General features: G+C 39.2%; 1 protein-coding gene across 2 annotated transcripts in view; it reads left to right on the forward strand.

The window, feature by feature from the left end:
* ARHGAP15 (Rho GTPase activating protein 15) overlaps window positions 1-13066 on the forward strand; it is a 608969-nt gene that overhangs the window by 19700 nt on the left and 576203 nt on the right. For both annotated transcript variants that reach the window (XM_025431170.3, XM_025431189.3), the window contains one exon: window positions 9392-9570. In XM_025431170.3, coding sequence (XP_025286955.3) covers window positions 9406-9570 — 165 coding nt within the window. In that variant the 5' untranslated portion in view covers window positions 9392-9405. The remainder of the gene's footprint in view (window positions 1-9391; window positions 9571-13066) is intronic.

A 13066-nucleotide genomic window follows, 5' to 3' on the forward strand; every position in this document is an offset into this window, starting at 1 on the left:
GAGTCATATGGCCACAGGGGGTTCCTGTGGGTTTAGAGGACTTGCAGCTTTGGGTAGTTGGGGTGACCAGACAGCTCACTTGCCACATAGCAAGAATGGAGGCTAACACCTGTGGAATGGGGATCCCCTGGGGTGCATGCCCTGCTTGCCTCTGCGACAGTTCTCCTCACACCATCTTCAGTGGTGATCCATGTAGGGCAAGAAGGTCCTATTTGGAAAATAGTATCAAGCACTAGAGACATTTGAAAGTCAAGGGAGTCTTCCTCTATTGTCAGAACAAATAACCCTTCTAAATTCTAAGATGGTCATTAGGTGTAGTCATTTAATTTACAAGAAAGAAAAAAAATCTTATTCTTATATGAAAAAAAAAGGTATTCTTCATATTTTTAACAACTCAGATTACTCTCCAAGTATTGGCCTCAGAAGACATGAAAAGTATTGCATTTTCTTTCCGCCCCAAATTATCAGGCAATAATCATAGTTCATTGGACCTTTAGAAACACTGGCCAGGGGCCCCCCAGGTGGCTGCATCCATTAAGCATCTTCCTTCAGCTCAGGTCATGATCCCGGGGTCCTGGGACCAAGCCCGGCATGAAGCTCCCTGCTCCGTGGGGAGCCTGCTTCTCCCTCTCCCTCTGCCTGCTGCTCCTGCTGCTTGGGCTCCCTCTGTCTGTCAAATAAATTAAAAAATCTTAAGGGAAAGAAAAGAAACACTGGCCAGAGTGAGTTATACATTTTTTTTTTTAAGATAAGCAATAGACTTGATCAAAGACATTTTCCAATTGGTAACGCTCTGCTAGGTTATGCACACTGGCGTTAACTAGTTTCTATATTTGTTTCCCATTGATCTAGTCAATAAACACTTATCAAGTCTCTATTGTTTTGTGAGGAAGCACAGGAAGATTTATAAACACTTAAACTGAACGAGGTACACGATGCATACCTGATATGGCTGCACAATGATCATCTCTTCTCCCAGGTCTCTGACTTCCCTTGGAATTCTTGTTACCTTATTTTTCCATACGTGGCTTCCAGCTGACTTGGCGGGGGGCGGGGGGAGGTCTATGACTAAGGCAAGGATGTTTGGGGATGCAAGACATGGGTTCTGCCCTGGAACTACTCTGAACAGGCAGTAGCACGATGGGAAGATGCCTGGGACACCTGAGCTTCTATTTTCTCTGCTCTGCAGCATGGAGGTGGTATCATAGTGCCTATTCCGTTTCTCCTAGCCCAAATAATTCTCAATGCACTTTTATTTTTAATGCTGCTGATGGGAGAGAGATGTCAAAAATACACTTTCTAACTCAAAAGGGCAAGCTGCTGAGCCTTGGTGTAATTAACAGAGTGCAACAAAGAATTGACAGAGCAGCTATGAAATTTATGATTAGACGAATCATCCCATTCACTCCTAATCTGGGTGTTTGCAGTGTGAGTAGGAGAATCGGGCCCAGAGCACCGTTGAACTCAGTCTGTTTTGCAGGGCCAGTTTGTGTGGCTCTTACAAAGTGCATTCTCATCACAGTTTCCTGTTTTTAAAGCAGTATTGAAAGTGGAACTAGTGCAATAGCACAAGCTCTTCTTGCTCTTTGTTTGGCACATATAAAATCAGGAAGTCTAGAGAAATTGTGAAGTCAGTCCTAAGTCATTTACACTTCAATTTCTAACGCAGGGATATTTATTTGGAGGGTTTTGTGAAATCAATGGATATTTTAGACACATGCAAAATGAACTAATTCTTCAATGTTTTCATTAGTCATTCACCACGGCTCCGTGTGCCTCCTGTAAGAATGTAAATGTATAAGACAATAGTGTTTTCTATAATAAATTTTGATAATAATGATGATTATGATCATCATAATGAGTAGATGATATGTTATAGGAAGAACAAGGGGAATACTGAAACAGCATCTAGATCACATGAAACTTAATATAACTTATAGTTAACGAAATGTTTGATGTTACTAAGTTGAATATCAGTAAGCATAGACAAATATTATTGATTTTACAATCTGCTCTGAAATATAGAAAGTTGAGGGTCAATGAGAAGAAAACAGGGGTGGAACAACAGAATGGCTTCAAACGCCTGCGAATGTTCCTGGAATAATAACACGGAAAGACTCACAAATTGCAGGTCTTCATTGCCTTTCTGACTGGTACATCATGAAATCGATGCACGTGTTCCTGGAAGCACATTCATACTCTGATGCTGGGAGCCAAGTCATGCTGGACCCAGGGGTGTGAGGGTTTGACTCTAGCTTGGGCAAGCTTCACGATGGAGTTTGTTCCCCCAGGAGATTGTCCATAAACACTCAGAAATAAGACCACTGTGGTGGGGCCATCACATCACACAACTGGAGAGGGTGCTCTTTACTAGAATGCGATGCTAATGTCCTGTTCCCAGTGCTGCTTCCCCCTAAATTCACTTAAGATCCTTTGCATGGAGTAGACTGACCATGGATCTTCTGCTGGAAGGCATTTCTCCCATGTAGTCAGAAGGGTTTCCAGTCTGAGATTCAGGTACATCCTTCCCTGAGAGTTAAGGGGAAGTCGGACCAATCATTTATGCCATTATGTGAATTAGTTTAAGTATTTCCCCCTCATCTGCATGGTAGTGATTCACTGAGAGGATGGATGTTTAGAGGAGATAGGTAAGGACGAATGGACGGTGGAATTTCAGAAATGCTGACTCTGTAGATGAGATGGGACCTTAGGAGGTGCTGCAGTGGGAGGCTTTGGCAGCCAAAATATGGGAAGGATCCCAAGGTGTCTGGCAGAGGAACAAAAGAGCATCAGGATGTAGGCAAGGAGAAAAGGAGAAGTTGAAAGAGGGTAAAGATAAAGGGCTGTGAGTGGAATCCAAATAGAACTTGAAAAATTTGGCCTAGAACAGCCTTATCCACTATGTAGGAGGCTCCTGACAGGACGGATGGAAGGAAATCATCTCTGAGCCCTCAAGTGCAACAGTTCAAAGTTGCACAGCCCTTAGTACAGCTGTCATTTCAGCCCATCAGATTTCCTTCCTCCTCTAGCCTCTCTCCTTCCTCTTACACATCCCTGGGTCGGTTGGCAGGGGCGGGGGGTCCTGCCCACCTGCATCTTGTACTCAATTCATCTCTATAGCACATCTGTGTATTACGCCAAGGAAACCTCTTGTCCTTCATGGCTCCCTCAGAGCATCTAGAACACCAGCCCCTTAGCACTGGCTGGGTTAGAAGGAAGGGGTTCTCAGGCCATCCTTCAGCCCCACGAGGGAGGCTAGCGAGATGACAGCTTCACCCACACTGGGGCTAAATGCGGTTTTCTTCACAAAAGCCATCTTTTCTCTTTCCCTTGAACTTTCTTGGTACTACATTTTCCCTTCATGGCACATTTCCATATCCACATTATAATCTTACAGTTATTTGCATATTTTTGCATTGCCAAGCCCTTTGTCTGAAATGCCTAACCTAGTATCTACTGATCTTCTTTTGTAGACTTTCTCTCTCTCCATCCCCCAGTGGTTTGATCCCACTGCTCCTTTCCCCATCTGGACACAACTCTATTCTCCTTTACTTGTCGATTTGTTTCTCTATCACCCTCACCAACCTGTAAGGCACTTGATATTATGTTGATATTATTATATATATTATAATATTATTTATATTATGATATTATGATATGATATTATTATGATATTAAAAATAATGATAAATAAAAAAAGAGACTCTCCAGCCTCTGATACAGTGCACACCACTTAGGAGACTCTCCATAAATGTTAAATGGATCATTTATTTTCTGCTGCTGGAAATCTTTAAGAGGAGTGTTTGTGTCATATTCAGTATTCTTCTCAGAGCAATATAGTGCTCTGTGAGGTTAGAAGCTGTCAAATATTACAAATACAAGAACAACTGTGAAATAATATGGAGTGAATGCCGTTGCAGAACACAAAATACCAGGGAAACTGAATGAAGAGAAAAACTAGAGTGCCTTGGGGTATCAACAAAACGTGAAGGGGGGGTCAGATGGGATGGGAAGTAATGGCTAGAGAAGAGAAAGTGTGAGAAGAAAGAAATCACCTTAATACCACAGTAGAGGAGAAGTCAGCCTAACAATAAAAGCCTAACAGCCTTTTTTCATCGGAAAGAAGAAAGATTCTGAAGGTCTTTTCTGCAGCTTGTCCCCAAGAAAATAGATGGGGAAGCCAGATGAGAGACCTTTTAGGTAATGCAGCCTTTTTGACAGTAACTCATCACTAGGCAAATAACGAGTTGACTGTAAAATCATTACAAGAATGCAAATGTTGGTTTGACATTGAAATTTGTGCAGACTCTGAGGAAGAAACATGTCCTAAAAATGGCACATGGGAAGGCTATGTAAATACAATGGCTTCATGCTCTTGATCAGAAGATAATGGCTTTAGCCTAAGTGATTTCCCTCACCAACATGACAAACACTACCAGCTTTTGAGTTTGAATCTAATGAGTAACATGAAAGATCAAGGCTTAAATGTACAGAGAAGAGAACGCAGATTTTTCTAAAGCATTCCTATGTTTAATCATAGATTCCCCTCAAGGCCTACCCAAATTCTTTGGGAATCAAGTGATACCAAAGCATTTACCTTGTTGGTTATCTGCCTAAAGTGATTGAGCTTTGTAAATCTGCAGTAATACTTTTTGAGCTCCCAGACTTTGAGTGCATCAGTATCAGAAGTAAAAAGCACCCTACAGATCATAGCAATCCTCTTGGCTGACCCTGTCCCCTCACTAACAATTTTTTTTCTCCAATGATGAAACAGAGGTCTGTAGACTTGTACGAGACCACAAAGGTGATCAGTACAGACGTTGCTGTCACTACAGGTCATCATGGCCCCTTTTTATGCAACCAGTCTAATTACCATGAATCCAAGGCCATTATTACAGTGATAATCCTTCAATTTTCATTCCTTCATTTATCCTAACTTTATTCACTAAAACATGCCCTGAAAAATCTCATGCTTTAATTTTTAACTGTTTTAAAAAATTTGAGTATAGTTGGCACAAAATGTTACATTAGTTTCAGGTGTACGACACAGTGATTTGTCAAGGTAATATATTATACTATGACCACCACAAATATACCTACCGTCTGTCATGAAACGACGCTATGACAATATCATTGGCCATATTCCTTCCCTGTGTCTTTTATTCCTGTGACTTATTCATTCCATAATTGGAAGGCCGTATCTTCTATTCTCCTTCACCTATTTGGCCCATCTCCCCACCCTCATTCCCTCTGGCACCCATCAGTTTGTTGTCTGTATTTATAGGTCTGATTCTGCTTTTTGTTGTTGTTTATCCGTTCGTGTTTTGTTTTTTAGACTCTATGTATGAGTAAAATCATAAAGTATTTGTCTCAGTTTGACTTCTTCCACTTAACGTAGTACCCTCTAGGCCTATCCATGTTGTCGCAAGTGTCACGATCTCAGCCTTTTTGGCTGCATAATATTCCATTGCGTATTTATACTACAACTTCCTTATCTATTCACAGATCAATAGACACAATTTGCTTCCATATCTTGGCAATTATCAATAACACTTCAGTAAACATAAGGGTGTATATATCTTTGCAATTAGTGTTTTTGCTTTCTTTGGATAAATACCCAGTAGTACAATTACTGGATCATATGGTTTCTATTTTTAATTATTTGAACAAATCCCATGCTGTTTTCACAGTGGCTCTACCAGTGTACGTTCCCACCAACAGTGCCCAAGGGTTCCTTTTTCTCTTTTTGCTCACCAACATTTACTACCTCTTGTGCTTTTGACTCTAGCCATTCTGACCGGTGTGAGGTTATGGTCTCATTATAGCTTGGATTTGTATTTCCCAGATGATTGGTGATGTCGAGTTTCTTTTCATGTGTCTATTGGCCATCTTTATGACTTTTTTTTGAAAAATGTTTATTCAGATCCTGTGCCCATTTTAAAATTAGATTGTTTGGCGTTTTGTTGTTTGTTTTTTGTTTTTGTTTTTTTGTTTTTTTTTTTTTGGTGTTGAGTTGTTCTTTATACATTTTGGATACTAACCCTTTATCAAACATGTCATTGGCAAATATCTTCTCCCATTCAGTAAGTTGCCTTCTTGTTTTGCTGATGGTTTCTTTCGCTATGCAAAGGCTTTTTATTTTGATGTAGCCTCAATAGTTTATTTTGCTTTTGTTTCCCCTGCCTGAAGAGACAATCTATTAAAATGCTGCTACAGTCAGTGTCGGAGAAATTGCTGCCTGTATACTCTTTTGGGATTTTTATGGCTTCAGGTCTCACATTTAGGACTTTAATCCATTTTCAGTTTATTTTTGTATATGGTGTTAGAAAGCAGGCCAGTAAAAAAAAAAAGAAAGAAAGAAAGAAAGAAAGAAAGAAAGAAAGAAAGAAAGAAAGAAAGAAAGCAGGCCAGTTTTATTCTTTTACATGGAGCTGTCCAGTTTTCCCAGCATCTTTTATTTTCCAGCATTATTAATTTAAGAAACTATCCTTTCCACATTGTATATTCTTGCCTCCTTTTTCATAGATTTGTTGACCATACAAAAGAGGGCTTATTTCTAGGCTCTCTACCCTGTTCTATTGATTTATGTATCTATTTTTGTGCCAGTATCATACTGTTTTGATTACTACAGCTTTGTAGTACATTTTGAAATCTGGAATTGTAATACCTTCAGCTTTGTTTTTCTTTCTCAAGATTGGTTTGGCTATTCAGGGTCTTTCATGGTTCCATACAAATTTTAGTATAATTTATTCTAGAAAAACTCTGGTTTTATTAGTAGCATCTTCATAAATATCAAAGATTCACAGATTTGCTTTGTTATTGTGTAATACTTTATGATTGGCTATGAAAAATTAATAGCTGTAATAATAAATAATACACAGAATAAACCCAAAACTTATTATTCCTATATTGGAATATATGGAAAATGCATTTACTTTTTTTTAATAGTCATCTATACAATACTCTATATCTTATTCAAGTTAGATGTAGAGATAAGATTTCCTATGTCTATATTAGTGAGCAATTTGATACATTTTAAAATCTTTCTGATCAAAACAGCCGTTATTTATTCCCATGGAATAGTGGAGATGAGATTTTCATTTTTTATTACTTCAAATTTTTATTTCAGATCTTTTTTTAAAAGATTTTATTAATTTATTCATGAGAGAAACAGAGAGAGAGAGACAGAGACACAGGCAGAGAAGCAGGCCTCCCACAAGGAGTCTGATGCAGAACTCAATCCCGGGATTCCAGGATCACGCCCTGAGCCGAAGGCAGACGCTCAACCACTGAGCCACTCAGGCATCCCTTTATTTCAAATCTTATTGAAACAGCTCTTTTATTCTCAACTAGATGAGTTTTCATAATATATCACTGATGTAGAAATATAAAAATGAAAATATGAACAAGATAAAGAATTAAGAAATTTAAGTCAGTTTAATTAATTTAGTTAACAAATTTATTTTTAAAACAATTTTCCTGTAAATATCTTTATGAAGTATAACTGAAATACAATAGTGCAGGTACTTATACAATTTGATCATTTTTAATATAAGCATGCAATTGTTAAACCATTACCACAATCAAGCCAACAAACATATCCATCACCTCCAAAACCTTCCTTGTAGTCACCATAATCCATTTTTTCCCTTCCTTCATCATTAGTCAATCACCAATCAGCTTTCTGTAATTAGGTGTTAGTTTGGATTTTCTAAAATAGTATATAAATGAAATCATAAGTACTCCATAGGTACTTTTTAAAAAATATCCTGGCTTCTTTCACTCAGCCATTTGCAATTCATCCATATGGCTGCACGCATCAATAGTCCATTCTTTTTACTGTTGAGTTATATTTCACACTATAGATTAACTAGAATGTGTCTATTCACCTGTATGGGTCTTTTTTTGGGGAACAAAATACATGCCCTCCACTTTTTCTGTCCATTATTCCTGACAGAATATTATTAGTCTCTCTGATCTTTATTTTTCACTTCTAGAAAAGTATGAGTTTAATGTCTATCTTATGGGTATTTTGCAAGAATTAAATCACTAAGTGCATTGCTTGGCACATAGTAAATGCTCAACAAATATCAACTTCTTTTCTAAGTCATCACTCAATTGCCTCACTGGTATCAATTATGAGGTAGCACTCTGCCTCCTATTAAAATGTTTTCATTCTCTTCTATTTTAGCTTTCACTTAGCTTGAACATTGCCTTGATGCTAGCTAACCCCATTGTCCAACAGATGGAGGGATACCAATACAGTTCGCTCCCTAAAATATAATCCTTCTTTTATATTCTTTCTTTTATATTGTATTCTTTATAATATTATCTTGGCTTCTGTAACTGATGACAGTTTTTTCTGATATTGGGCACATGTGCCCAGGCTAGCTATGGAATGTCCACAGGTGAGACAGGGAGGCAATCAGGCTAGAAGGGGGTCTGTGTCCAGAAGCTTAGAAGCTATCTTTGCATTGCAAATGTTCTCTTTTAAATGAGATGATATGCTCATTGGAGGGGCTTGTGGAGAGGGACTATGATTTGGGGAAGCAACCAAAGCCTTCCTAGTCCACCTGCGAATGCTGCCACAGCTTAGTTCTCTTCACTTGCTTTTCCGAATTATCATTTCCTTACTGCCGCTCCTTTAACATGTGCCTGTCCTGAATTTTCCTGCCTAAATCAGACTTCTCCCATTAAAGTAAATATAAATAAATAAATGGCTTCTTCATATTCTTTATAAACACTATGTCCAACTAAGCTACTGAATCCAGTCCAGTTGGCAGACGACAGCAGACAAAGGACCTTTCGTTTCCCTCCGTGGGTATTATGAATGGGGGTAGGGACTAGGACTGAGCACCACGCAAAGAAGGCCAGGCCAACGTATTTGATAGCCAATGGGACCAGCTCAGTTTGCTCTAAAGCCAGTTCTACTCACTTAAATATGACCTTATCCACTTAGGTTTTTGGTCACCAAAAAACGCTGCAGGTGGTAGCATGCAGAACTGGGGTGGGATGGGGTAGGTAAAAGATCAGCGACACTGTGAATGAAAACAGCATATACCCTAAAGATGCTTAGTTGGCAACATCATTTCTACACAAGGAAGACCAAACTATTGCCATTAGGAATTCCTGAATGGCATTAGGAATGACACAAGTGTGGGTGTGCTGCCTATGAACTTTGAAGTCCTCTGGCGGGTATAGCACTATCAACACACAGGGGCCCCAGGTGACAAAAACAACTGTTTTCGTTGTTACAAGCAATTAATTTGTTACCTTCTCCACTATTCAGGGATCGTTTCATTTTTGTACCTTAGTAAGTAACCTGCACCCCACGAAGTTTTTCTTGGAAAAGATATATTTAGAGTAACATAATGCTTTTATATCCTACCAGGATAACGCTATAATATGCAGAAATCTACAAATTCTGATACTTCTGTGGAAACACTGAATTCCACCCGTCAAGGCACCGGAGCTGTGCAAATGAGAATCAAAAATGCCAACAGCCACCACGACAGGCTGAGCCAAAGTAAATCTATGATCCTCACCGACGTTGGGAAGGTCATTGAACCCGTAAGTCAAATACCTCAAAACCCCAATGTTCCCTGACACAGATTTTTGTTAAAAAAGAAAAACCAAATCAGCTTTGTTTTATTTGTTTTCCTAATGTGCACGAGAAAACTGGTTTTTTTTTTGTAATGCATTTTATCTTGCCTACTTATAGTCATAATAATATCCCCAATTGCCAGAGAAGAGCTGGGCTTAATCCAGAGTGATAAAGTGGATTTGGAGCTAGACTGAAGAGCACCTTTGACTCATTTTAAGGGCCTCCACTATCATGCTTCAGTGTTATAAAAATAATGAGGTTATGCTAGCATGTGGTGTTTGTACTTCCAAATACAGTACATCACTTTGAAAAGCCAGAGGCTAAAATTAGCTAAGAATGAACTGAAGGGGAAAAAAAAAATCTTCAAAAAAAAAAAAAAGTGAAAATCTCTTTCTTAAAATCTCCCGACAATATATAATATTGGAATTACGATCTGATTTGGAATGAGCTTAAATGGTGCGGCGATGGAAGGTTTGGAGAGGAAGCCATTCTGTCTCGATAATGTGTCATTAGGAAGATCTGAAATAAAATAGTTAGAGATGAACTCTACTGCCAATTGTGTCCCTGCCCCTGCACGCATCCTGAGCCACTAAACACACTGATTGCGATGAGTCTCCTCTGGTTAATTTTCTTCCATAATGGTGGTAACTTGCAGCTGAGGCCATAGGATGTTGCAAAATTATTTATGCAATGTTAGCCAGTCTTTTGGACACCAGATCTATTTTGTTTGTCACAGTGAGAGCAAGAGCGGGAAATAGGTTAGCTAGGGACAGGCTGTGCGTCCCAGTCACCCTGCAGAAACGTGTGAGCTATTAATTGAGTTCTGTTAATATCGTAGGGGCCTATGAAATATTCAGCTCCCTAACTGAGTTATTAAATGAGATAAACTTGCTGAGTAGCACGTTACCGATTATATCTATTCTCTGTTTTCCCTGGAATTTCAAGTGCGAAATGAAGCCACCAGCATCTCAAGAGTCTGAGGGATGCGTGGCTTTAATCACTCTTTCTCCAGGTATCATAGGCAAATGTAGCAGGAGAGGAAGCCAGGGATTATACTGCGGGCTTGGGAGCTACCTCTTGAGATAAGGTCCCCAGAGCTGTGCTGTTCTTTCTTTACTCCCTCGCTTAAAAGTATTGTCTGCTGGGAGGCACAACGCTGCCAGCCTGCCTTTGCTTTTAAACCAGCTAAAATGCTCCTCAACTATGAACTTGAGACAGTGGTTAGAGTAAATTACTGGAATCTCTATAATGTATTATCAGTAAGAACTGTACCTTTGAAAAAGTTTAAAAGTTAAGTATATTTAATGATGCCTAACATATTTTATTGGCTGTGTTTAACAAAAGGCACTATGCCGCAGTTGTTTTTGACAAGCATGAAAACATCACAGCATGAGACTGCAAAAGGAATTATGGAGAGAAATTACAAGTGATCCATCTCTCAATGAATTATCCACCTCAATAGCCCGCAGAACTCAGCTACCAATTAACACCTACTTTATTACATGTTGGGATGTACTTAATAACTTTCATGTGTTTATGCACTATTACCTTGACTGATGCCTCTTGTACAATTAGGCATAATTGGCATATCAATATGCAAAAGTTAAAAGGATTAACCCTCTTAAAACTAATGAGCATTTCTGTATCCAGCTGCTAAATGAGACAAAATTAGCATTTTTCACTTTTGGGCAGGATTTTATCATGCAGTTTCTCATTGTTGATATTACCTTGTTACATAACTTTAGTTTGGGGGGTTATATGCTGGACTGCTAGAGAAGAGTTTTCCAAAGTTAAATTAGCTATAATTATCCCAAGCTTTTGTTTCCGCATTCTTAGCCTGGGCAATATGTATTCCTCGATAAGGAACAAAAATAAAAGTTACTTTTGGTTATGTGTGCTCAGTGCATAATTATATAAAAGGGGTATTTTAGTGAGGATATGTCATTTCACCGAGAAAACTTGGCTCAGAGATACTGTATTGAAAGCTTGCCATGGCACTAATTTTCTTTCTGTCTCGGTTCTTTTCATCTCTTTTCTCCATGCACAATTTTCTGACTAGATACTGACAGAATGTAAAGTATTTTGGCATATTTATTCAAACAAGCCTGTTAAAGATATCTGCTCAAGCTAAACTAAGAACTTGATTTTTCAGAAGTTGGAGGTTGGGGTGAGGTCAAGGGGGGTAGATCTTGAGCTTGGGAGAAGTGGGAGGAGATGTATTCTAAAAATGTGCGCACGTGTCCCGTGCAGCATGGTTTGTCGTAACAGAGACACTCGCATCTAATCTCTACAGCGAAAAAGTTAGGACTACTTAGAGACGTATATATCTATATGTTATGCATCGTATTTAATATACACGGCACATACACGCTACGTGTTCCCCAGCCTAACGATTATGCAAATCTAATACGGACTTATTGGAGTCTTTATAACACAAGAATCTGATATTACATTCACAACGATTTAACTTATTACAGAAAACGATCAGAGGTTCCAGGGTCAAATCAATTGTATAATTTTGTCATTAATTCATAAAATCCTCTTTATTATCGTGTTCAATTACAAATACGTTTAGTGAGTAGGACTCTGTGAACTCGGAACACCGTGTGAAATCCTCCTGGATATGTCAGAAGAGCCCATATCCTTGGGATCCTAAAGAGAGGAGCAGCTTGAAATACCAATATAGACATTTATTCGGCCCTGTGCTAGGCAAACACAGGTGAATTTGCTTATCACATTGAAGTTTTCATTCCCGAAATGGGGCAGGGAGGCATTTCTGTAAAACAGGTATTAATCCTCCATCAGTATGTCACTGGCGGTGTGCCTCACTTTCTTTAAACACCAAATAATCATTATTATGTAGTTAGTAAGATCAACGTCCTTTCCAAATTTAAAAAGGCCACTTCGCTACCTGGCAGGTGTTGGAGAGGTAGGAAGTTTGGACCCTGGAGGACGTGGTTCGCAGGACATTGCATCTCTGTGAGAGAGATCTGGAGACCCCCGCTTGGTGGGGACGGAAGGCTCTTTGGTCTCAGTGATTTGCTGGCTCATCCCGAGCACCAGAGTGAGACCTCTTGAAGGTGGACTGCTTCTTTGCCCGAATGTGCTAAACACAGAAGCAGACGGCCTAGTGAGCGTGAATGGGGGGCAAGTGAAGTGGGCCTCTCCAAGGGCCGAAAGGCTAATGCGCAATCCAGCAAATAGCTACTGCAAAAGGTTTAATGTGGCTTTGATGTTATTTATAAGAGGGAAGCTCCGGCCTACTAGACAGTTTAGAATAGATATTAATGAAGAGTTTAAATAGCCCAAATCAGGAAAATTGCAGACATCGGATTTGCAGACAGGAGCGGTTTCGACATTTAATGCTGGTGTCTTCAGCAGCCACATGTATGAATATTCACCATTTCCATCTTGCAAACTCCACAGAAGTGCAATACTTTATTCATGGCCCTCGTGGACAGG

This window comes from Canis lupus, chromosome 19 (genome assembly GCF_003254725.2).
Source record: "Canis lupus dingo isolate Sandy chromosome 19, ASM325472v2, whole genome shotgun sequence".
Taxonomy (NCBI): Eukaryota; Metazoa; Chordata; class Mammalia; order Carnivora; family Canidae; genus Canis; species Canis lupus.